This window comes from Oncorhynchus tshawytscha, linkage group LG21 (genome assembly GCF_018296145.1).
Source record: "Oncorhynchus tshawytscha isolate Ot180627B linkage group LG21, Otsh_v2.0, whole genome shotgun sequence".
NCBI lineage: Eukaryota > Metazoa > Chordata > Actinopteri > Salmoniformes > Salmonidae > Oncorhynchus > Oncorhynchus tshawytscha.
In genome coordinates, this window is record NC_056449.1 from 8,688,420 (window position 1) to 8,711,406 (window position 22,987).

Here is a 22,987-nt window from a genome sequence, read left to right on the forward strand (position 1 = left end):
GTGTTGGCCGCACCCAGTAATTGGCCACACCTGATTTTAATGAGCGCTTGTTTCCTTTGAGAAGGGGTCTGTTTAAATACAATAAAATGAACATCTTTGTATGGGGAACAAAACTTAGTTCACCGCACCACCAGGATGGAGCTAGCATGCTAATTCCATGGCTAGTGAACAAAATATTATAGGATTGAATCTCACTGATGCTGTGTTACAATAAAAAAAATATGTTTTTCCATGAATAATGCCTATATGTGATAGGAGTTCAAAAAAAGTTAACCCAAAATAAGATAGAATTGTTATTAAAAAGACTTGAAACATTCAGTGTAAGTTTTAAGGAAGTTATTCAAAAACCTCCAAATAATGTATCATTTCTTTTCTCAGAGTGTTAATAAAACCTCAGAGGAAAACATTCAGGGTACCATAGTAAAACATTCTCAGACCCTCAATGCAACCTAAAAAAATGTACGTTCCCAGAACAGGTATAATTTTCACTTCCATTCTCAGAACGTTTAAAAACATTCAGTTTTACCGGTCAGGAAGCGTATGGCTTCGTTCCCAGAACCAATGGGAAACCAAAAACTTACATTTCCACAACTTCCAAGGAAGTAAATGTGCTAGATGGGTATGCTTTCAGAAGAGTGAAATGAATACCCACAAACAATACTTCACAATCATGCTTTATTCTGGTTGATTTCATAAAAAAGAATCAAATAAAAGGTTAACCTGTTTTAACAGCACTCACACAAGCAGTACATTATTGTCCTCTTCTCCAGACTAGATGTATTCCACTTTCTCCATCATAGGTAATGAAACTATACTCTCTTTACATTTCTGTCACTTCACCTTAATTAAATATAATTTATTGGTTTTTAACTTCAAACAAAAACTTCATTGATTGTCAACACAAATTCTAGCTTAGCACCAGTACAATAAAACTGTACTTTTGCTTGTTAAAATACTGTTTGCAATAAGGGAAAAATGAAAATCTCGGGAAGGATAAAGGAATCCTTAATTGTACATTTCAAATGAAGCACCAACCATACAAAGAATTTTTTTCAAATATATTAATGACCATTAAATTAAGCACAAACAGTGTAAATAAAACACACGCGCCACAAAGCACGTTGGAGTCCGTCTGTAGCGCAATGAGGAGGACGGAGGAGTGATGAGCAAGGAGCAGTAAAAGGATACCTATCCAATCCCTCCCATGAGTCAGTCTTATGCAGCAAAGTGAAGGTTAACCAGAGGACCCTGGACTCCACAGATACCATGTGGCACTTCCTCTCAGTTACTGAAAGTTGTCCACATGATTCTAGATCACTATGGTTCTATGGTTCTGTTAGCTGGGAAGATGTGTGTGTCCGTGGTCTGTTCTCTGTGGGTCTCCCAGGTTAATGGAGGGACCATCTGGCCCCAGGGCCTTCCTGCCACTGTTAGCTGGCCTGGCCTGGCTGTAAGCCTCTTAGCTGCACGCAAGAGTTCACCAAGATAAAAGCCTTGGATTATCTCCCACCCCGAAATATTCGCTTTCCCTCAGGAACAAACTGAACAAAACCACACACCAAAAAAATCCTAAAACATAATCCATCCCTTGCCACACGAATACATTACAACCAAATGTGTTCACCCTGGTGGCAAGATATACATATATTAACATAAACATATAGAATCATAAAAAAGGGGGTTTCTGATTTTTTTTCTTGGATTCTGAAATATACCTACAGATTGGAACCTGAAAGCTGCCCTCCAGCACTGAGCACCCATCCACAAGGTGGCGCTGCCGTGGCCCCCATTTCACCTCAACGTGGAGGTCCCAGGTCATTAGTGAGGTGTGTTCTTCCCAGTGGCGTAGCCAGAGCTTGGCCACAACCACCGTTACGACGGCGCCTCCAGACATGGTTTACTTTGATCTGCTGCTCGCGGGGAGGTTAGGTTGAGACACTGGGGACGTGTAGAGGAACAGTTTGGATGTGTGAGGGGCTGAGAGCGAGAGGAGGGTGGGCTACCGGCTGCAGGGAGTGGCTGTATCCGCCCTGTCCCCTTCCTCCTCCCCCTCGTCCTCCTGTAGGATGTGAATGGAGGAACCCAGCAGTCCCTGTAGCTCCAGTACACAGCGTACCAGCTCCACCAGCCCCGCCCCCTCCCTGTCCTCCTCCTCTTCCTCCTCTCCCTGAGGCTGTGCAGAGGCTGTGCTCACCTGGCTGACCGACACCTGCCTCCACAGCTCTGTCCGCGCCAGGCTCACCACCTCCAAGTGCGGGTACCGCGCCCGGAATATCCGGGACGACATCTTCAGCCGCTTCAAAACATCCGTCAACAGGAACCAATTGCAAAAGCTGTCAGGGACAAACATAAGGTTTGTATTACAACTAGCTGAGCCTATCCAACAATCTGAAGAGTGGTTGCAAGGATTTCAAAAGGTGCTTCTGGGTTTAAAATGACAAGCAGAAACAAAAGCACTAGAATATGGGTAGAAAAGCTGGGACTATGTATTTGAATGATTGTGTTGACAGGTGATTTTCTGCTTTGGTGTTGACTCACCCCTGGGTTAACGACACTTGGACATGGAAGCAGGTTAAGAGGGGCTCTGAAGAAAATTCAAACAGGAGACAGTCCCCATCGGAGTCTCTCTCCTTACTCCCCTCTCTCTCCTCCTCCCACTGCGAGAGCAGGAAGTCCCAGCATGCCTCCTGGCCAGTCTCTGAAAAAAACATTTTGTGACGTGAGCTCAGGATGGCCGGGAGAACTCGCTTCACCTTCGTTCTAAGTACTAAGAGCCTCTTGTTTGACCATGGGCTTAAGGCTCCCCTAGTGGACTGTTCTGTTCCTAATAACCACACTATGCATTCTAATCATGATATATTCACTATGCATTCTAATCAAGTCATAACACAGATAACAGTGGATGCAGAGGTCAATGGTGAGGAAAAGAAACCAATCAAGCGAAGGTTTCTTACCAAACACAGAGCTGCTGTAGAATTCCCATGGCAGGCTGGGGTCCTGGTCACTTCTCCCCTCCAGGTCTGTGAAGTATTCTGAAACAAAGAACATTCAGGGTCAGATTAAAAAAGGCCACCAAACACTACCCTGTGACGTTCTGAACAGGACAGACTCCTGAGTGAGCTCCAGAGCGGCGCAGCGGTCTAAGGCACTGCATCTCAGTGGTAGGGGCGTCGCTACAGACCCTGGTTCGATTCCAGGCTGTATCACAACCGGCCGTGATTGGGAGTCCCATAGGTCGGCACACAATTGGCCCAGCGTTGTCCAGGTTTGGCCGGTGTAGGCAGTCATTCTAAATAAGAATTTGTTCTTTGCCGACTTTCCTAGTTAAATAAAGGTAAAATAAAAATCTAATGGTCTGTTTTCTGGTGTAAATCTGGAAACGTCAAACAGCATCAGGCACTGATATGAATGACAATAAGATCAACAAAATGAGTAATCCTCCAATGCTAGTGATCTGTGACAATGTTGTGTGATGTCTGTCACAGGGGTCAAAGGTTAAGGAGATGACAGGTTAGAGTACCTTTGAGGAAGGTCTTCATGCTGGGGCTCTGGGCCAGTTTGACCACTGTCTGCCCAGAGTAGGTGGCCAGGGTGGGGTCTGCCCCGTGGTTCAGCAGCATCCACACCACAGGTAGATTATCACTGGCCACTGCGTCATGGATGGGCCTGACAAAATACAATAGCACAAATGTGTTACTTTTCACTTCTTCAACTAACATACATTTCAACGGATCTCATATAAGCCAAGCTTGAATGTTATATTTTATGCAACAGATATAGCCCAGAAAGTGATTTATTGCAGGCATAACCCTTCAGCTCAGGAGTGTATGGCAAACAATATCCTCATTAAGTCTGTTCAGTAGTGCTTTGAAGCTCACCGTGTTCCGTCCTGGGCGCTGCAGTTGACGTCGGCGCCGTACTTCAGCAGCACCTGGACGATATGGCTCCAGCCTCGAGAGCAGGCCTCGTGGAGAGCTGTGTAACCTGCGTTGTCACGCCGATTGACCTCCCGCACATCCTTCTCCAGACAATAGTGCACCACATCCTAAAGAAAATAGAACACTTGAACTTGTATTTTCCTACTAGCCATGACTTTGCTGATAACTACTTTATTGAGGTAACCTTTAGCTACTTAGGTATTTTAAGATGAATGCATTAACTATAAGTCACTCTGGCTAAGAGGGTCTGCTAAATGACTCAAATGTACATGTAATGTCAATTCATGTTTGATAAACTGAATTCTGTTTGGGGTTAGGGTCTGGTATGAGGTGTAGGGCCCACCACACCTGAGTAATGGCAGGGGGAAAGTGCAGTAGAGCAGTACCTGGTAGCCCAATCGGGCGGCTCTTTGTAGCAGAGTTTCCCCGGCGTTCTTGTTGACAATGAGCCGGCGAACCTCTGGAGGAACAGGTCTGCTAGGAGGAGACTCTGGTGCCCCTCCTCTGCCTTTCTTATTGGCTGGAGGGGAGGTCGGGCCCTTAGGGGTGGCCGGGAGGCCTGCTGGTTTCTTAGCGTTGGGGCTGTCATCATCAGTTGCCACAGAGGTAGGGCGCTTGCCCAAGCTGGAACACTTGGTCTTGAGCTGCATAAAATAAAAAAAACAGGGTAATGAGAAAGTCGTGTGTGACAGAGTGTGACAGCAAGGACGAACGGCCTCACATTCTGCGCTGGAGGAAATCAGCTGCCAGAGCACAAAATACGTAGTATAGATTTGTGCCACAAGGGGGCACCATGAGCCAAGCTTTTAGGCTCATCACGGCACACTGTATCTCACAACAAGAGTTTGTTTGACAGGAAACAGAAACTCCAGATCTATGGCCTCTGCGATGGATGCTGCTAAACTTCCTACCTTCTTGGGCTCATCTGTGTCACTCAAGTGCTTGCTCTTGAACTTCCTCTTCCCAGAGGGCTTGTCGCTGGGCTCTGGGCAGGCCTCTCTCTCTGGGCGCCGCACCGACCCTGAGCGGGTGAACGAGGGCCTCCTGTGACCAGGCTCTGGGCTGGCGCCACGACAGGTCAGAGTGGCACTGAGGCGTGGGTACATGCCAGTCCTCAAATCTAGCACAACACAGAAAAGATTTACTCAACGTTTATAAGCAGTATGTTGGGTGTTGGTAAATGTTGGTGTGGTCTCATGCTGGTGAGGATGACCAGCTGTGTACAGACAGGCTCATATAAAGCCACAATATTTGTTTGGGCAGACTTCTTGTATACTCTTCACACTTGGTAGTGGATGGCAACTAGAGGCACAAACAATGAGGCTAGCCCCTTCACAGTAAACATGCCTTCCATCTCTGCTGAAGTGTGCCATCCAAAATAAAGAGTGCATTAATGGCACATACATGGATGATTTCACATAATAAACTACAAATAGAGGGAAGCTACTGTATTCAAAATCAGTTATACTGTTTACAGTTATATTCAGTCACTCAACTCTACCCAACTTTGCATTGTGTAAGGCCCACTGTGTAAGGTCCACATCCAAACGAACCTTCAACTGCACTGTCTATTTTATTTTTCATTTCCAGGTGAACCGTACCTGATCGAGTACCCTGTCTGGTGAGGACAGATCTTTCCTCCCCCTCTCCGTCTCCATCCTTGTCCCTCTCCGTGATATACTCCCCATTCTGATACTTCCTGTTCCGGCAGCGGTTCCGTTTCTTGCGTTTCGGGGTGTCTCCCTCAGTGCTGGGGAAGGGCCTGGCCTTGCACTGTTCAGCCTTCTCAGGCAGGGGGTTGGTGCGTGGTCTGCCCCTGGGCCGGCGGGGTGGCTGGGGGGGTGCGTATGTAGGGGGAGGAGGAGTTGAGGGAGGTGGAGGAGAGGGAGTAGCGAAGCCCCAGTCGTCCAGCCGAGCCTCATCAGCCCTCCGCCGGCCCCTCCTCAGCCTGGGGGTGGAGCTCTCGGAGGACGCTGGCTCCTTACTGGGTCTGCCAGGGCTGCTGAGGGAGACTGGGGTCTCAGGTCTCTGGGGACTGAGGAGAGGACTGCTCACGCTACCTGTGGAACCCACATCAAAAACAGACTCACTCACAGCGCTCTAAAACAAAGTGGACAAGAGGAATCGTGACGAAGGACTTCTGATTAGATCTTTGGCTGAGGTGTAGTAGGTGAAGTTCTATTCTAGACTGTCACAAGAGACAGACCTACCTGGTTTGTTGCGAGCAGCCTGCTTGTTATCAGTCGGGCTGCTCGTCTCCTTGCGAGTGTTCTCCCCCTCATCCCTGTGTGGGGATGGTTCCACCAGCGACAGACTGTGCTCCAGTACAGGTACACATGGTTTCTTCCGTGGCAGCACACAGGGGACAAAGTGAGTGCACTAAATAGACCATTCAGGTAATCGATCATAAAGCTTGGATGGTGATGGAGAGCATACGGAGAAACAACTGGACTGTATAAACACTGAATTGCCTTTTTGTATTTCAAATCAGTATACTTGAATCATAATGCAATAACACAGGTAGGTATGTTTTGACGGGCGGTTGATATTTCACAGATTTTTTAAAATGATGTTATAAATGCAGATGAGTCAAGTGTGTGAATGTAGTAGTTTTTCTTTCTTTGTTCAGCCAACAAAAGACAATCATGCCATTGAAAACAACACATAATCAAAGCAACTCATCTAAATGGAATTCTAAATAGGGCAACAGCAGAATAGCAACTTACCTTTTTGGGACTTGGTTCTTTCTTAACTGGTGTGGCTTCCTGGTCGTGCTTTTTCTTCACTGGCGCCGCAGACTTCTCCTTTGCCGGCTTCCTTGGACTAGGGGGCTTCTTCTGTTTGCTGATGGCAGCTTTCGCTTTGGTGGGAGACTCCTCTTTAATTCCATTTGTCTTCTCCACCTCGGCTACCCCTGCACACTGCTCAGTGAGGATGGATAGGGCAATCCCCTCCAATTTAGCACGGGGAGCGAGACCAGCAGGGGCCATATTCTCCTCCTTCACCGTTCCTCCCTCCAACTCCTGGGCCAATTTGCTGTCCATCCTGTTTCTGTTAGCTGAACCACCGCTTCTAAAGGCATGGGTGTGGCTGGTGCTGTTTGCAGAGACCTGTATCTCTTTGCCACCTGCCTGCTCCCCCAGTTTAATATGTTTCTCAGTACTCTTTTCTTTGGACTCAGAGACACTCGTTTTCTCAAGTTTGTTCATAACTTGTGTGGAATCCCCTTGAAAGGAAAGTGTCTCGTTGGTCTCCACAGATCTGATAGGTGGGCATCCAAAAGCAGCAGTCTGATGTAACAATATGTCCTGGCCCGCAGTGTGGGAGCTCACCACTTCAGGCTTTCTGGATGCCACAGGTGCTAGATGGCAGTATCCCTCGCTAGTCAATGCAGTGGTCTCTAGAGCTTTCTGCTTCACTATGGACTCAAGGTTGGACAGGGGGGACTTGGTTCTGTCCCACTTTTCGGCTTCCATTCTGGACGGGCTTTGATGGGTACCCTGAAATTTGGGACCATCTGAACCTGTGCCCCCCTTGACCTTGGGAGTCCCTTGAATGACCTTGGGAGTCCCTTGAATGACCTTTCTCTGAACAGAAGCACCTTGGTGAGGAAGAAGTGCTGGTCGCTGCCATAACGGCTTGAGGACAGTGAGGGAGTATGGGATTGCTGCTTTGACACTTCCAGATTTCTGATGAGAGTGTGAGTTGGCAGAGCCGGGCAGAGCTGTGGCGAAAGCCCCCTTAGAGGGACAGTTTTGTGTTACAGCTGGGCTGGTACTGTTAGGGTGCTTGATTCCATATACGTGCTGGTTGCCCTTAGTCATGAATGATGCCTTCTTTCCCCTTGAGGCCAGGTGTTCCCCTTGGTCAATGATAGAGATAGTCTCCTGTCTAGCGAAAGTCTGGAACTCATCCTCAAAGGACCCCTTCCCATCTTTGCTACGCAGGGTGGAAGCAAGTATGGGGCTGGCCACACCTACATAGGTTCCTGGGAGGTTATTAATGGGGGCTTGAGAGGAACCTTTGACCCAGGATGAGTTGGGTTCCAAACCCTGATGAGTTAGGGGCCTACTAGCCTGCTTTAGAGCCCCATTTCGCTGGGTGTTGGGTAGGATGGGGTATGGCGAGGCAGAGCCATACGTGGCAGTATGGGGCCTCTTTGGGTGGAGGGCAACTTTCTGACGTGCTTTGTTATGGAGATGCTCTGTGGTGGCAACCGTGTTTGGAGGGTCTTTGACCGTTTTTGGACGCTTCGACTTGGCGGACAGGTCGAGGGGCACATCTCTTGCTTCAGTCGGGCATGCAACTGCATGGTCATCAGCAGCAGATGGAGCTTTCAGTTTTAGAAAGCCTTCGGATGTCTTGTCTGCACTGCGGTGCGTACGGTCTTTCTCCACATAGTTCAGCAGCCTGCCCTGAGTGGTGATGCTAGCCAGTGTAGGGGCACAGCAGATGGCAGCGGACGGAGACAACGTGAAGCGGGTTGGTGCGGCAGAGCCTAATGCTGGGTGCTGTATTGGGAGTGCAATAGTGGGAGAGGCCACCACTGAGGCGATAGTGGATTTATGCTCCCTCCCAGCTTTGGAGCTCTTGCTACTGGATGTCGAGTTACATTTGAGTTTGGGTGTTGAGTTGGGTGTTTTCTTTTGAGGTGCTGGACATTGACCCACTGAGAAGTGATATGGATAAGTCTGCAGCAGTGGCGCAACACCAGCAGTTGCGCTTAGTGGTTGACTCCCCTTCTGAAACTGGCTGGCTGTGGCTTCTCTCAATGCTGCGATCTGACCCAATGCGGGTGGAAGAGTGATTTTGCAGAGTGGAGATGAGAAGTTAGTGGAGGGAAGAAAAGTAACAGGCTGGCCTGGTTTAAACAGTGTTGAGCGTTGAAACCCAGCGGGAAGACTAATCACTGACTGGGTCTGAACATGTGGTTTCTTATTGGACGTCACACCACTGTGGCTTGGGTTAACTGGGTCCTCAGAGCTGTTCTTCGTACCACACGGCCAATGATGTGTGGGAAAGACCCTAGGACCATCAGCCTTGGATTTGGGGACCTCTGACCTCTTGTTTTCTCTCTTGTCAGAGATAATGAGGGGAGGGCCTGACGTTGGAGCATTGTTGTGTTCTTGAGGGGGAGGGTCCATTGGGCAATGGGTGAAGTTGCTAGGGTCTGAACAGACGTTGGCTGGCATTTTACAGACTGTTTCTGTGCTGGTCTTGTTTTGCTGACTGAGGGGCACATCTCCTCTGAGCTCAGGGGGCAGCGTCTGAGGGGGATTTCCCACCATGCTAGCAGATGCTTTAATCGGAGCACTGATCTCTCTGCTCACTGTGCCTTCATCCCCTACATTCATTGGAGTGGGATCCACCTAGATAACAAGAAAGTTACATTAAGACCATGTTCACTACTCATGTAAATATCTCCCAGGTAAAGCACCATTGCATCATCTGTGAAGCTGACAGTTCACTCAGTCAGTGTTCAGGCACAAAAATTACCTGCATATGTGTTTCATTAACACAACATTCCTTAGGTGTAGTTGACCTCAGGTCTGCAGCAATGGGGTCTTCCTCTGTATAAGACGCTATGCTGTTGAACAAACAGATAGAAAACTTAGTATGATCTGTGATGATCTGATTGTTCTTTTCTTTAACATGTAACAAAGTTGTGACTGCATTGACCTTTTTTGATCTTGTAAAATGTTCTGAAAAAGACAGTTGTTCTAAAAAGAGACAATTGCACATATATTGCATTTTTATTTTCTATTTTTACCAGCCGGCTACCACCCGGTACTCCACCCTGCACCTTAGAGACTGCTGTCCAATGTAAATAGTCATCGAACACGGGTCACTTTTAAATCATGTTTACGTACTGTTTTACCCACTATATATGTATATACTGTAGTTTAGGCTCATTCTATAGAACTATTGCTGAACTCACCTTTCCTATTCATATACCGTCTATACACACCATTACACTACATGTTAACGTTTTTAAATGTATATAAATTGTAAAGTATTTTGTCTGTAATCTCTTTCTCACTATATGTCGGACTCCAATAAGACTAGCTGTCACCATTGGTGTCGGCTCATGGAGATCCTAATAAATCAAATCAAAATTATATATGCACATACATACATACATACAGTTGAAGTCAGAGGTTTACATACACCTTAGCCAAATACATTTAAACTCAGCTTTTCACAATTTCTGACATTTAATCCTAGTAAAAATGATCGGTCTTAGGTCAATTAAGATCACCACTTTATTTTAAGAATGTGAAATGTCAGAATAATAGTAGAGAGAATGATTTATTTCAGCTTTTATTTCTTTAATCACATTCCCAGTGGGTCAGAAGTTTACATACACTCAATTAGTATTTGGTAGCATCGCCTTTAAATGGTTTAACTTGGGTCAAACGTTTCAGGTAGCCTTCCACAATATGTTGGGTGAATTTTGGCCCATTCCTCCTGACAGAGCTGGTGTAACTGTTCAGGTTTGTAGGCCTCCTTGCTCACACACGGTTTTTCAGTTCTGCCCACAAATTTTCTATAGGATTGAGTTTAGGGCTTTGTGATGGCCACTCCAATACCTGGACTTTGTTGTCCTGAAACCATTTTGCCACAACTTTGGAAGTATACTTGGAGTCATTGTCCATTTGGAAGACCCATTTGCGACCAAGCTTTAACATCCTGACTGATGTATTGAGATGCTGCTTCAATTTATCCACATAATTTTCCATCCTCATGATGCCATCTACAGTTTAAGTCAGATGTTTACATACACCTTAGCCAAATACATTTAAACTCAGTTGTTCACAATTTCTGACATTTAATCCTAGTCAAAATTCCCTGTCTTAGGTCAGTTAGGATCACCAATTTATTTTAAGAATGTGAAATGTCAGAATAATAGTAGAGAGAATGATTTATTTCAGCTTTTATTTCTTTCATCACATTCCCAGTAGGTCAGAAGTTTACATACACTCAATTAGTATTTGGTAGCATTGCCTTAACATTGTTTAAATTTGGGTCAAACGTTTCAGGTAGCCTTCCACAAGCTTCCCACAATAATGTGGGTGAATTTTGGCCCATTCCTCCTGACAGAGCTGGTGTAACTGTTCAGGTTTGTAGGCCTCCTTGCTCACGCACGGTTTTTCATTCAGTTCTGCCCACAAATTTTCTATAGGATTGAAGTCAGGGCTTTGTGATGGCCTCTCCAATACCTTGACTTTGTTGTCCTTAATTAAGCCATTTTGCCACAACTTTGGAAGTATGCTTGGGACATTGTCAATTCGGACGACACATTTTAGCTTTAACTTCCTGACTGATGTCTTAAGATGTTGCTTACAATATATCCACATATTTTTCCATCCTCATGATGCCATCTATTTTGTGAAGTGCACCAGTCCCTCCTGCAGCAAGGCATCCCCACAACATGATGATGCCACCCCCGTGCTTGATAGATGGGATGGTGTTCTTCGGCTTGCAAGTCTCCCCCTTTGTCCACCAAACATAACGATGGTCATTATGGCCAAACAGTTCTATTTTTGTTTCATCAGACCAGAGGACATTTCTCCAAAAAGTACGATCTTTGTCCCCATGTGCAGTTGCAAACCGTAGTCTGGCTTTTTTTTGGCGGTTTTGGAGCAGTGGCTCCTTCCTTGCTGAGTGGCCTTTCAGGTTATGTTGATATAGGACTTGTTTTACTGTGGATATAGATACTTTTGTACTCGTTTCCTCCAGCATCTTCACAAGGTCCTTTGCTGTTGTTCTGGGATTGATTTGCACTTTTCGCACCAAAGTACGTTCATCTCTAGGAGACAGAACGCGTCTCCTTCCTGAGTGGTATGGCGGTTGCGTGGTCCCATGGTGTTTATACTTGCGTACTATTGATTGTACAGATCAATGTGGTACCTTCAGGCATTTGGAAATTGCTCCCAAGGATGAACCAGACTTGTGGAGGTCTACAATTGTTTTTCTGAGGTCTTGGCTGATTTCTTTTGATTTTCCCATGATGTCAAGCAAAGAGGCACTGAGTTTGAAGGTAAGCCTTGAAATACATCCACAGGTAAACATCCAATTGACTCAAATGATGTCAATTAGCCTATCAAAAGCTTCTAAAGCCATGACATAATTTTATGGAATTTTCCAAGCTGTTTAAAGTCACAGTTAACTTAGTGTATGTAAACTTCTGACCCTTTGGAATTGTGATACAGTGGATTATAAGGGAAATAATCTGTCTGTAAACAATTGTTGGAAAAACTACTTGTGTCATGCACAAAGTATGTCCTAACCGACTTGCCAAAACTATAGTTTGTTAACAAGAAATGTGTGGAGTAGTTGAAAAATGAGTTAATGACTCCAACCTAAGTTTATGTAAACTTCCGACTTCAACTGTACATGCATACATACATACATACAGTATCAGTCAAAAGTTTGGACACACCTACTCATTCAAGGGTTTTTCTTTATTTTTTACTATTTTCTAAATTGTAGAATAGTGAAGACATCAAAACTATGAAATAACACATATGGAATCATGTAGTAACCAAAAAAGTGTTAAACAAATCAAAATATATTTTAGATTCTTCAAATTAGCCACCCTTTGCCTTGATGACAGCTTTGCACTCTTGGCATTCTCTCAACCAGCTTCATGAGGTAGTCACATAGAATGCATTTCAATGAACAGGTTTGCCTTGTTTAAAGTTAATTTGTGGAATTTTTTTCCTTCTTAATGCGTTTGAGCCAATAAGTTGTGTTGTGACAAGGTAGGGTTGGTACACAGAAGATAGCCCTATTTGGTAAAAGACCAAGTCCATATTATGGCAAGACCTGCTCAAATAAGCAAAGAGAATAGACAGGCCGTCATTACTTTAAGACATGAAGGTCAGTCAATCTGGAAAATGTCAAGAACTTTATTTTTTCCCCAAGTGTAGTCATAAAAACCATCAAGCGTTATGATGAATGCCTGAATCTCATGAGGACCACCACAGGAAAGGAAGACCCAGAGTTACCTCTGCTGCAGAGGACAAGTTCATTAGAGTTACCAGCCTCAGAAATCGGCAATTGCAGCCCAAATAAATGCTTCACTGAGTTCAAGTAAAAGACATAACAACATCAACTCTTCAGAGGGGACTTCGTGAATCAGGCCTTCATGGTTGAATAGTTGCAAAGAAACCACTACTAGAAGAAGAGACTTGTTTGGGTCAAGAAACACTAGCCATATGGACATTAGACCAGTGGAAATCTGTCCTTTGTTCTGATGAGTCCAAATTTGAGTTTTTGTTCCATCCGCCGTCTTTGTGAGACGCAGAGTAGATGAACGGATGATCTCCACATGTGTGGTTCCCACCGTGAAGCATGGAGGAGGTGTGATGGTGCTTTGCTGGTGACACAGTCAGTGAGTTATTTAGAATTCAAGGCACACTAAACCAGCATGGCTACCACAGCATTCTGCAGTGATACGCCATCATCTTAGTGAGACTATCATTTGTTTTTCAACAGGACAATGACCCAAAACACACCTCCAGGCTGTGTAAGGCCTATTTGAGTGCTGCATCAAATGACCTGGCCTCCACAATCACCCGACCTCAACCCAAATGAGATGGTTTGGGATGAGTTGGACAGCAGAGGGAAGGAAAAGCAGCCAACAAGTGCTCAGCATATGTGCAAACTCCTTCAAGATTGTTGGAAAAGCATTCCAGGTGACTACCTCATGAAGCTGGTTAAGAGAATGCCAAGAGTGTGCAAAGCTGTCATCAAGGCAAAGGGGGGCTACTTTGAAGAATCTCAAATATAACAAATATTTAGATTTGTTTAACACTTTTTTTGTTACTACATGATTCCATATGTGTTATTTCATATTTGTGATGCCTTCACTAATATTCTACAATGTAGAAAATAGTAAAAATAAAGAAAAACCCTGGAATGAGTAGGTGTGTCCAAACTTTTGACTAGTACTGGACATACACTACATGACCAAATGTTTGTGGACACCTGCTCGTCATAACATCTCATTCCAAAATCATGGGCATTAATATGGAGTTGGTCCCGCCCATGTTGGCCCTCCCATGATGTTGGGCAATTAGGCCTGGCTCGCAGTCAGCGTTCCAATTCATCCCAAAGGTGTTTGATGGGGTTGAGGTCAGGGCTCTGTGGAGGCCAGTCAAGTTAATCCACACTGATCTCAACAAACCATTTCTGTATGGACCTTGCTTTGGGCACGGGGGCATTGTCATGCTAAAACAGGAAAAGGCCTTCCCCAAACTGTTGCCACAAAGTTGGATGCCCAGAATTGTCTAGAATATCATTGTATGCTGTAGCGTTAATATTTCCCTTGACTGGAACTAAAGGGCCTGGCCTGAACCATGAAAAACAGCCCCAGATCATTATTCCTCCTTCACCAAACTTTACAGTTAGCACTATGCATTAGGGCAGGAAGCGTTCTCCAGGCATCCGCCAAATCCAGATTCTTCCGTCGGACTGCCAGATGGTAAAGCGTGATTCATCACACACTGCATCAGAGTCCAATGGAGGCACGCTTTACACCACTCCAGCCGATGCTTGGCATTGCGTATGGTGATCTTAGGCTTACGTGCGGCATTGCGTATGGTGACCTTAGACTTAGGTGTGGCTGCCCGGCCATGGAAACCCATTTCATGAAGCTCCAGACGAACAGTTATTGTGCTGACGTTGCTTCCAGAGGCAGTTTGGTACTCTGTAGTGAGTGTTGCAACCGAGGACAAATTATTTTTACGCGTTACGCTCTTCATCACTCTGCAGTCCCATTCTGTGAGCTTGTGTGGCCCACCACTTCGTGGCTGAGCCATTGTTGCTCCTAGACGTTTCCACTTCACAATAACAGCACTTAGTTGACCAGGGGCAGCTCCAGCAGGGCAGATATTTTACGAACTGACTTGTTGGAAAGGAGGCATCCTATGAAGGTGCCACGTTGAAAGTCAATGAGCTCTTCAGTAAGACCATTCTACTGACAATGTTTGTCTTTGGAGATTGCATGCCTGTGTGCTCGATTTTATACACCCGTCAACAGCGGGTGTGGCTGAAATAGCCGAATCCACTAATTTGAAGGGGTGTCCACATACATTTGTATATGTATTTGTATTCTGGACTCTGTGTGTATTGTTTTGTATTGTTAGGTATACTGCACTGTTGGAGCTAGAAACAGAAGTATTTTGTTACACCTGCGATATCTACTAAATATGTGTTCGCAACCAATAACATTGGATTTTTCATCATAGTGTCATTGGCTCAATACACCGAAACTGGTCAAATGCCTCATTCTTAGGTCATGAGTCTTGCCATAGAAGAGGTTAGCAAAATATCAGTTACCTTATCTTGTTAGGGAACAAATTAGCCAGCCCTTTGCTAATGCTACTATACATTCCTAACAGTAGCATTAACTCATGTTAAGTTGGCACATTTAGGATAGACATCACTGTTTAGTGATTTTTTGTGCTTTTTATTGAGAAATTGTTCAATAGTTTTCTGTGTGAAAGAGAAGCTTGATGAGGTGAGATGCCACAATGTCCTCAGTCACAAAATCCAAGAAGGTAAATTGATTGTTTAAGTTAAGAAAATTGACATTATATTACTTTATATTATTTTTTATTTTATGTTATATTCATATTATCAAGAAACATCCAATATTGGTACAAGGCATATTTGCCAATAACTTTCACTTACTCCATATGTATACTTTGTCATTTAACTATGGGTAGGCAGGCCTATTTGCATGGACATAAAGATACTAACATAGGAGTTGATGCTTTGCCCTCTTCACCAAGGGAAATTGTCACATAATTGCTTGATACTTGGAAACCATATTTTATGATCTCTCTCACAGTTCTCCTTTACTGTTGCACGGATGGACGTGGTCAGTGCTGACCACGCCATGCACGCTGCAGCAGAGTGGACTGGCTGAGACCATGGAGAGAAGTAGAAACATGGTAGGCAGGTGGGGGAAGGGGTAATGGTTTCCTCACCACCCTTCATGATACATCATTTTGAAATCCCTCTCTACCCAACTCATTCATGCGGCCTTAACCCTCAGTTCATTTCCAGCTCATGTTAGAGATCAATCTGAGGGGCAAGGAGAACCTGGGGCTGATGCCATATAATGTAATACACATTCTTAATCTTAACTACAGATACTCTATTACTCAAGAATTCATTCTAAAGTTGGTCTCAAACCACCGGGAGTAAAGAAGCCTCAACATACACATCTAGCTTCTGTTTCCCTTTGCCCTTGACCATGATGCCCAAATTCCAAAGTAAAGAGAACAATTAGCAGTGACATCTAAGCAGACAGGCTAAGACACTGTAGGTATCACATGCATGCACAATCATTTAAATATTCCAGTAACGTTATTCCTAAAGAATGGCAACTTCATGAATATATCTGACCAAAAGCAACATTTTAAAAGCTTTCAGACAACCTACTACACACGTCAACACACCCAATGAGGAAAGGTGAGGCAGCCACCACACCCGACAAATAAATGTGATGACTATAAATGGGTCCGGTATAACTATCCACCAGCAAATATCAGAGGAATGTACCGGGTGTTGAAATCAGTGTAGTTGGCGAAACATACCCGTACCGGAAAACGTGAGTGACATCCCAGGTAGGCGACATATCTCCGCTGAAATCGTTAAACATGGGCTGAATATAGTTGCAAGCGTCTATAACTGAAAATGAGAAGCTTTTGCATTCATTATCGCGTAACCTCATGTTGCTACTTGCTTATATTGCTAGTTTGTCTTTGTGCTGCAGATACGCCGTCTCCTCCACTGAGTAGCCCATTGGAATGCTAGGACGTATTTTAGAAACATATATTTTGGGTTTAATTTCTCATGCTGTCAGTCTGCACACCATGCTGGTAAAACAAAGTCACAGCTGTCCCAACTATAATGAGGTGGCTATCCCATAGAGTCTTTCGGCTACGTCTAAATAATAATAAAATAATCTCCCTCTGACTCGAGATGACTTGATCTCCCTCTGACTCGAGACGACTTGTCCGCCTGGTCAACTGACTGCGCAGCCTGGAGCACACATGCACAAAAGAGACGCATCCGAGTGTCAAATCTATGCATTTGAAAATGCAGAAAATACAGTCGACGAGCGGGGTCGTTTTAATATACTATTTAAACTAATTGAGAAATGTGTTTAATCTCTATAAAACCAAAACATTCATGCTAAAACTCCGGGCATCCCACTCGCCCAAAGAGCTGGCGAGCTGTAGTATGATAATCGGCAAGGACGACACTATTGCCTCTCAGGTGATCAGCCTGTCAAAGACAGACTACACATGATCAAAATGGAACCAAATTCACCCTTGATTTTTGAAGCGAGAATGATGCGATAGCACCCAGCACAATAGCCTACAATGCAAGCATTTCCAATATCTAGAACGAAACGACTGACACGAGAATATCCTTTGCCCTATCAAATACTTACATCGTCCATCCGCACTTGCATGATACATACATTATGTGCCTAACGACTGTCACATAATGAAGCCAACATCAATCAACAGCCAAATATCGCGGAATAAACATTCCAAACTCCAATGACTATATTATTGAATCATTCCATAGACCACGAGGTACAGTCCATGACGTATTTTACTGATAAATAACATGACTGAAGAAACGATGTAATGATATAACGTTGGACTGTATTGCATAGACTAATATTGATTGTATGAGGAATATATTACACTTGAACTATTTCTTAAGCTCATTTTCTTATGAAAAGTCTTTCAGAACTAACGGAGGGTAGGGCAACAATTTACACGTAACTTGTAGTTGGCTACTGTAACGTGCACCATACACAATAAGGAAAACAAAATGTAACTCATGTTCAAAATACCACGAACAATTTTCAGATCCCTGCGCAGCAAAGTCTCCGCAAAGCCAGTATTGGTCTGCATTACACAGTGCTAAGCATGTTTAGACAGGCTACTGTATTTATCTCCGGCCGTGCGACACAAAATGTTGATTTGACTCTTTCATCAGCCCTTACCGAACCGCTTCTGTGTTCAAAGACATGCAAGAGTCCGACCCGAACCGAGTCTTCTCGTCCCTGATACTGAATAATTCGAAAGGTAATTAGCAAGCAAGATAACGATGTCAAATGGCACAAACAATTACAAACCCGTTCGTCCAGGGTATAAATTAACAGTATATATCACGGCTCCAGCGAGAATCAAGTCTTCCGTTCTTGTCGGTTGCTGTTCACTAATCTCGACGGTTTTCGGTTCTGAAAGTCGGGAGGGGGGTGTTCGTCAAGACAGTCCGTACAGTATCTCGGTCTACGGTCTGGTGGGAGAGAGGGGCCAGAAGGTGGACTGATAGTCTGGGGCTTGTAGTGTTTGGCTATCCACGCCCAAACGATACATAGCACGCAGTGGGAGGAGTAAGGACTGCAGGTACCAGCATGCAACGCAGTACACCAGCCGCTCAAGGGGAAAGGGGGATCGCAACGGTGCGCTAAACTGAAAAAGCTTACCGAATTAACAAAGTGAAAATGGACATTTTCATCATAAAGACACCAAGTTATATTGAATGAATGCACGAATAACAATAATATATAATCCAATAAATGGAAGTACCCCTACGGATGATGGTTGTATTTATGGACTAAAGCAGGCCAACAAAAAAGAGTGAGAGGTATTAGTTCTAGAGCAGCGAATTAACACGAGGGACCAAGATCTTGGCTGGTCTGTGAAGAGAAAATACTCCAATTTCACTGTGTAGTTATGTTATGGAGTCTAGAGCTGGGCGATATAGACAACAATCCATATCGCAATAAATTGCCTCAATAGATGCAATAACGATAAATAGAAAGATAAGTGTATAACATTAATGTGCACCTCCTTTAAAAATAAATAATTATCCTTTAAACTACAATTACTATTTTGATGGTTTTAGCCATCAATTACTTGTCCCATTAACAATCACCCATATTAGCAAACCTATTTAATTCTAACTTCACATTTCTCTAGTATAGGCTACATGTTGTAATGAATGATATCAGCAAAATGCCTGCGATAGGTGTTCGGTATTGGTCTGTATCGATCATTTTCGGTTTATCTTCCCAGCTCTAATTGTGTACCCATCATTATCATATGAAATTACAGTAGGCTTTATGGGTTTGATGTATGGCCAATAGGCATATCCTTGCTGGTTGTGGCAGAAATGTATTTGGACAGACTTTCCTAAACAGTATGAAACATGACATTTTCACAAAAATAATTAAGATTGATATGACCACATTATATTCTCACCACTTGAGGTCAAGTTATACATACCCTGCTTACACTACTTGACAGTACACATTGCCCCAATGCCTCTCTTTCACCCTGTCTCCTGAGTGGCACAGCGGTCTAAGGCACTGCATCTCAGTGCAAGAGGGGTCACTACAGTCCCTGGTTTGAATCCAGGCTGTATCACATCTGGCTGTGATTGGGAGTCCCATAGGGCGGCGCGCAATTGGCCCAGTGTTGTCCAGGTTTGGCCGGGGTAGGCAGTCATTGTAAATAAGAATTTGTTCTTAACTGACTTGCCTAGTTAAATAAAGTTTACACACTCTTGACAACCAGGCCTCCAATCAACGTGTACCTCAAACATCTTAACACTGACCTCCATCACTGCTCTGAATTCAACCCCGTTTGCCCTATTCCAGACATCTTCAATTTCAATCCCCTCCCCAATCACAATTTACTGATATTCAGAAATGCATAGTTTCCCTTGTCTGACGACTCAAACTGAATTATTCTGCTGCTCTATGTTCCCTACATACTCAAGTCTGAGACTGCCATCGTTGAAGTCGTTTGTGTTGACAATAAAATAACAAGGCTATCTACAAGGAGCACCGGGACCAAGTCAGTGTACTGGGGTACGAGGTAGTTGGGGTGATTGATTGAGGTAATACAGTATGTACATGTTGGTTTGGTGATTGATTGATTGATTGAAGTACTATGTACATGTAGGTAGGGGTAACAAGCAGAAAGTCTGAGTAGCCATTGGTTTAACTGTTCAGCAGTCTTATGGCTTTGCGATAGAAGCTGTTCAGGAGCTTTTTGGTCCCAGACTTGGGGCTCGGGTACCGCTTGCCATGCGGTATATTTGACAATATTTAGGGCTTTCCCTGGACACCGCCTGGTATAGAGGTCCTGGATGACTGGGATAGGAATAGGCTGTACGCAGGACCCTCTGTCACGCCTTGCGGTCGGATACCGAGTAGTTGCCAGAGCAAGCGGTGATGCAGCCAGTCAAGATGCTTTCAATTGTGCATCTGTATAACTTTTTGAGGATCTGAGGGCCCATGCCAAATCTTTTCAGCCTCCTGAGGGGGAAGAGGCGTTGTCGTGCCCTCTGTGTTAGGACCCTGATAGGTCCTTAGTGATGTGGACACAGAGGAACTTGAAGCTCTCGACTGTCTCCACTACAGCCCCGTCGATGTGAATGGGAGCGTGCTAGGCCCTCCGTGTGTTTTTGCCTACTCTCACCACCTGGGGGTGACCCGTCAGAAAGTCCATTATCCAACTGCAGAGCGAGGTGTTTAATCCCAGGGTCCTTAGCTTAGTAATGAGCTTGGAGGGGACAATGGTGTTGAACGCTGAGCTGTAGCGAATGAACAGCATTCTTACGTAGATTTTTACTTTTGTCCAGATGGGAAAAGGCAGTGTGGAGTGCAATAGAGATTGAGTCATCTGTGGATCTGTTGGGGCGGTATGCAAATTGGAGTGGGTCCAGGGTGTCTGGGAGGAAGGTGTTGATGTGAGCCATGACCATCCTTTCAAAGCATTTTATGGCTACAGATTCAATTGCTACGGGGCGATAGTCATTTAGACAGGTTACCTCGGTGCTCTTGGGCACATCGACTATGGTGGTCTGCTTGAAACATATGGGTATTAGGGTTAAGGAGAGGTTGACAATGTCAGTGAAGACACTTGCCAGCTTGTCAGCGCAAGTCCTTTTAACCCGTCTGGCCCTTCGGCCTTGTGAATGTTAACCTGTTTAAAGGTCTTACTCATATCGGCTACGAAGAGCGTGGTCACATAGTCATCCAGAACAGCTGGTGCTCTCATGCATGGCTCAGTGTTGCATGCCTCGAAGCAAGCATAGAAGGCATTTAGCTCATCTGGTAGGCTTGCGTCACTGGGCAGCTCGCAGCTGGGTTTGCCTTTGTAATCCGTAATAGTTTGCAAGTCTTGCCACATCCGACGAGCGTCAGAGCCGGTGTAGTAGGATTTGATCCTAGTCCTGTATTGACACTTTGCCTGTTTGATGGTTCATTGGAGGACGTAGCAGAATTTCTTGTAAGTTTTCGGATTTCTGTCCCGCTCCTTGAAAGCGGCATCTCCAGACTTTTAGCTCAGTTTGGATGTTGCCTGTAATCCATGGCTTTTGGTTTGGTTACCGTTACTGTGGGGACTATGTTGTCGATGCACTTATTAATGAAGCCATTGACTGATGTGGTAAACTCCTCAATGCCATCGGATGAATCCCGGAACATATTCCAATCTGTGCTAGCAATACAGTCCTGTAGCTTAGAGTCCACTTCAGCAGATCACTTCGGTATTGAGCACATCACTGGTACTTCCAGTTTGAGTATTTGTTTGTAAGCAGTAATTAAGAGGATGTAGTTATGGTCAGATTTGCCAAATGGAGGGCAAGGGAGGTCTTTGCATGCGTCTCTGTGTGTAGAGTAGAGGTGATCTAGAGTTTTTTTTCACCTCTAGTTGCACAGGAGACATGCTGGTAGAAATGTCAGTTTTCCTGCATTAAAATTCCCGGGCCATTAGGGAGCTTCTAATCTGGTTGAGCATTTTCTTGTTTACTTATGGCCTCATACAGCTCATTGAGTGCGGTCTTAGGGCCAGCATTGGTCTGTGGTGCTAAATAGACCACTACGAAAAATATAAATTAAAACTCTCTTGGTAAATAATGTGGTCTACTGTTTATAATGAGAGGTATTCTAACTCAGGCAAGCAGAACCTCGAGACTTTAAATTAGAGATTGCCCACCAACTGTTGTTGACAACACACTCCCCCCCCCTCACCTTACCAGACGCAGCTGTTCTGATCTGCCGATGTACAGAAAAAACAGCTAGATTTATGTTTTCCATGTCCTTGTGAAACATAGGGTATTACAGTTATTCAGATCCCTTTGATATGATAGTCTTGAACGGAGCTCATCCTGTTTATTTTCCAGTGATTGCACGTTCACCAATAGAATGGAGGGTAAGGGTGACTTATCCATTCACTGTCGCATTCTTGTTAGGTATCCCACAAGCTGGCCCCTATAGCGGCCCCTCCTCCTCCTCAGTGACAGGAATTTGGGCCTGGTCTGGGATGAGCATCATGTCCTTTACCTCTGATTCGATGAAATTGCATTCCTCATCCAAAACTAGGTTAGTAATTACTGTTTTGATGTCCAGAAGATATTTTCGATCATATGAAACATTAAGATCAGCACAAAAAAACCACACAAAATAGCACGATTGGTCAGGAGCCCGTAAAATGGTGGCCATCCCCTCCGGCGCCATTCTGTAGTTCAAAGCCAATGACACATTTTCAAAATGCCGCTTTATCCATGTGTGTTCTGGCTCTAGCCCAACCCATCGGTTTCTGGGACCAATCAGAACGGTTAGAATGTGTTTCTAGAAATTGTTGGGGAGGTACTGAGATCCAGACTCATTGCGGGGAAGAAACTATTGTTTGTGGGCGTGGAGTAGCGTTTGGCCAAAGCAAGGAGTTTGGGTAGCCAGGCAACCATTTCCCCACCTCACACTGGAGAAAGACCGATACAGATTTTTTTGTGCCGATGCCAGTAACGATTTTTGGGGGTCAAGGAGGTCGATGACCGTTATTTTAGGCCAATATTCAATATCAATAAATGTGAATTTTTTAAATTGAAATCAAACAATACATTTGACTTTGGTAAAAACAATCTAATTACATTACAACATAATGGTATTTATTTAAATGGTAGATCTATTGATAAACTGTGTAAATTAAGATGGC

General features: G+C 44.5%; 1 protein-coding gene across 4 annotated transcripts in view; it reads right to left on the reverse strand.

The window, feature by feature from the left end:
* Positions 1 to 661: 661 nt before the first annotated feature.
* The window catches only part of bcorl1 (BCL6 corepressor-like 1), a 49,264-nt gene continuing 26,938 nt past the window's right edge, over positions 662 to 22,987 (reverse strand). The window contains exons 1-12 of one of the 4 annotated variants that reach the window (XM_024387634.2): positions 17,980 to 18,221; positions 9,435 to 9,525; positions 6,665 to 9,307; positions 6,149 to 6,281; positions 5,540 to 5,998; positions 4,850 to 5,058; positions 4,325 to 4,582; positions 3,879 to 4,045; positions 3,521 to 3,666; positions 2,955 to 3,032; positions 2,539 to 2,698; positions 662 to 2,333 (exon numbers count right to left, since the gene is read on the reverse strand). In XM_024387634.2, coding sequence (XP_024243402.1) covers positions 2,000 to 2,333; positions 2,539 to 2,698; positions 2,955 to 3,032; positions 3,521 to 3,666; positions 3,879 to 4,045; positions 4,325 to 4,582; positions 4,850 to 5,058; positions 5,540 to 5,998; positions 6,149 to 6,281; positions 6,665 to 9,307; positions 9,435 to 9,525; positions 17,980 to 18,005 — 4,704 coding nt within the window. In that variant the 5' untranslated portion in view covers positions 18,006 to 18,221 and the 3' untranslated portion in view covers positions 662 to 1,999. Of the gene's footprint in view, positions 2,334 to 2,538; positions 2,699 to 2,954; positions 3,033 to 3,520; positions 3,667 to 3,878; positions 4,046 to 4,324; positions 4,583 to 4,849; positions 5,059 to 5,539; positions 5,999 to 6,148; positions 6,282 to 6,664; positions 9,308 to 9,434; positions 9,526 to 16,555; positions 17,176 to 17,979; positions 18,222 to 22,987 lie in introns of those variants that run through there. The other 3 variants (XM_024387636.2, XM_024387633.2, XM_024387635.2) reach the window with 3 other exon arrangements.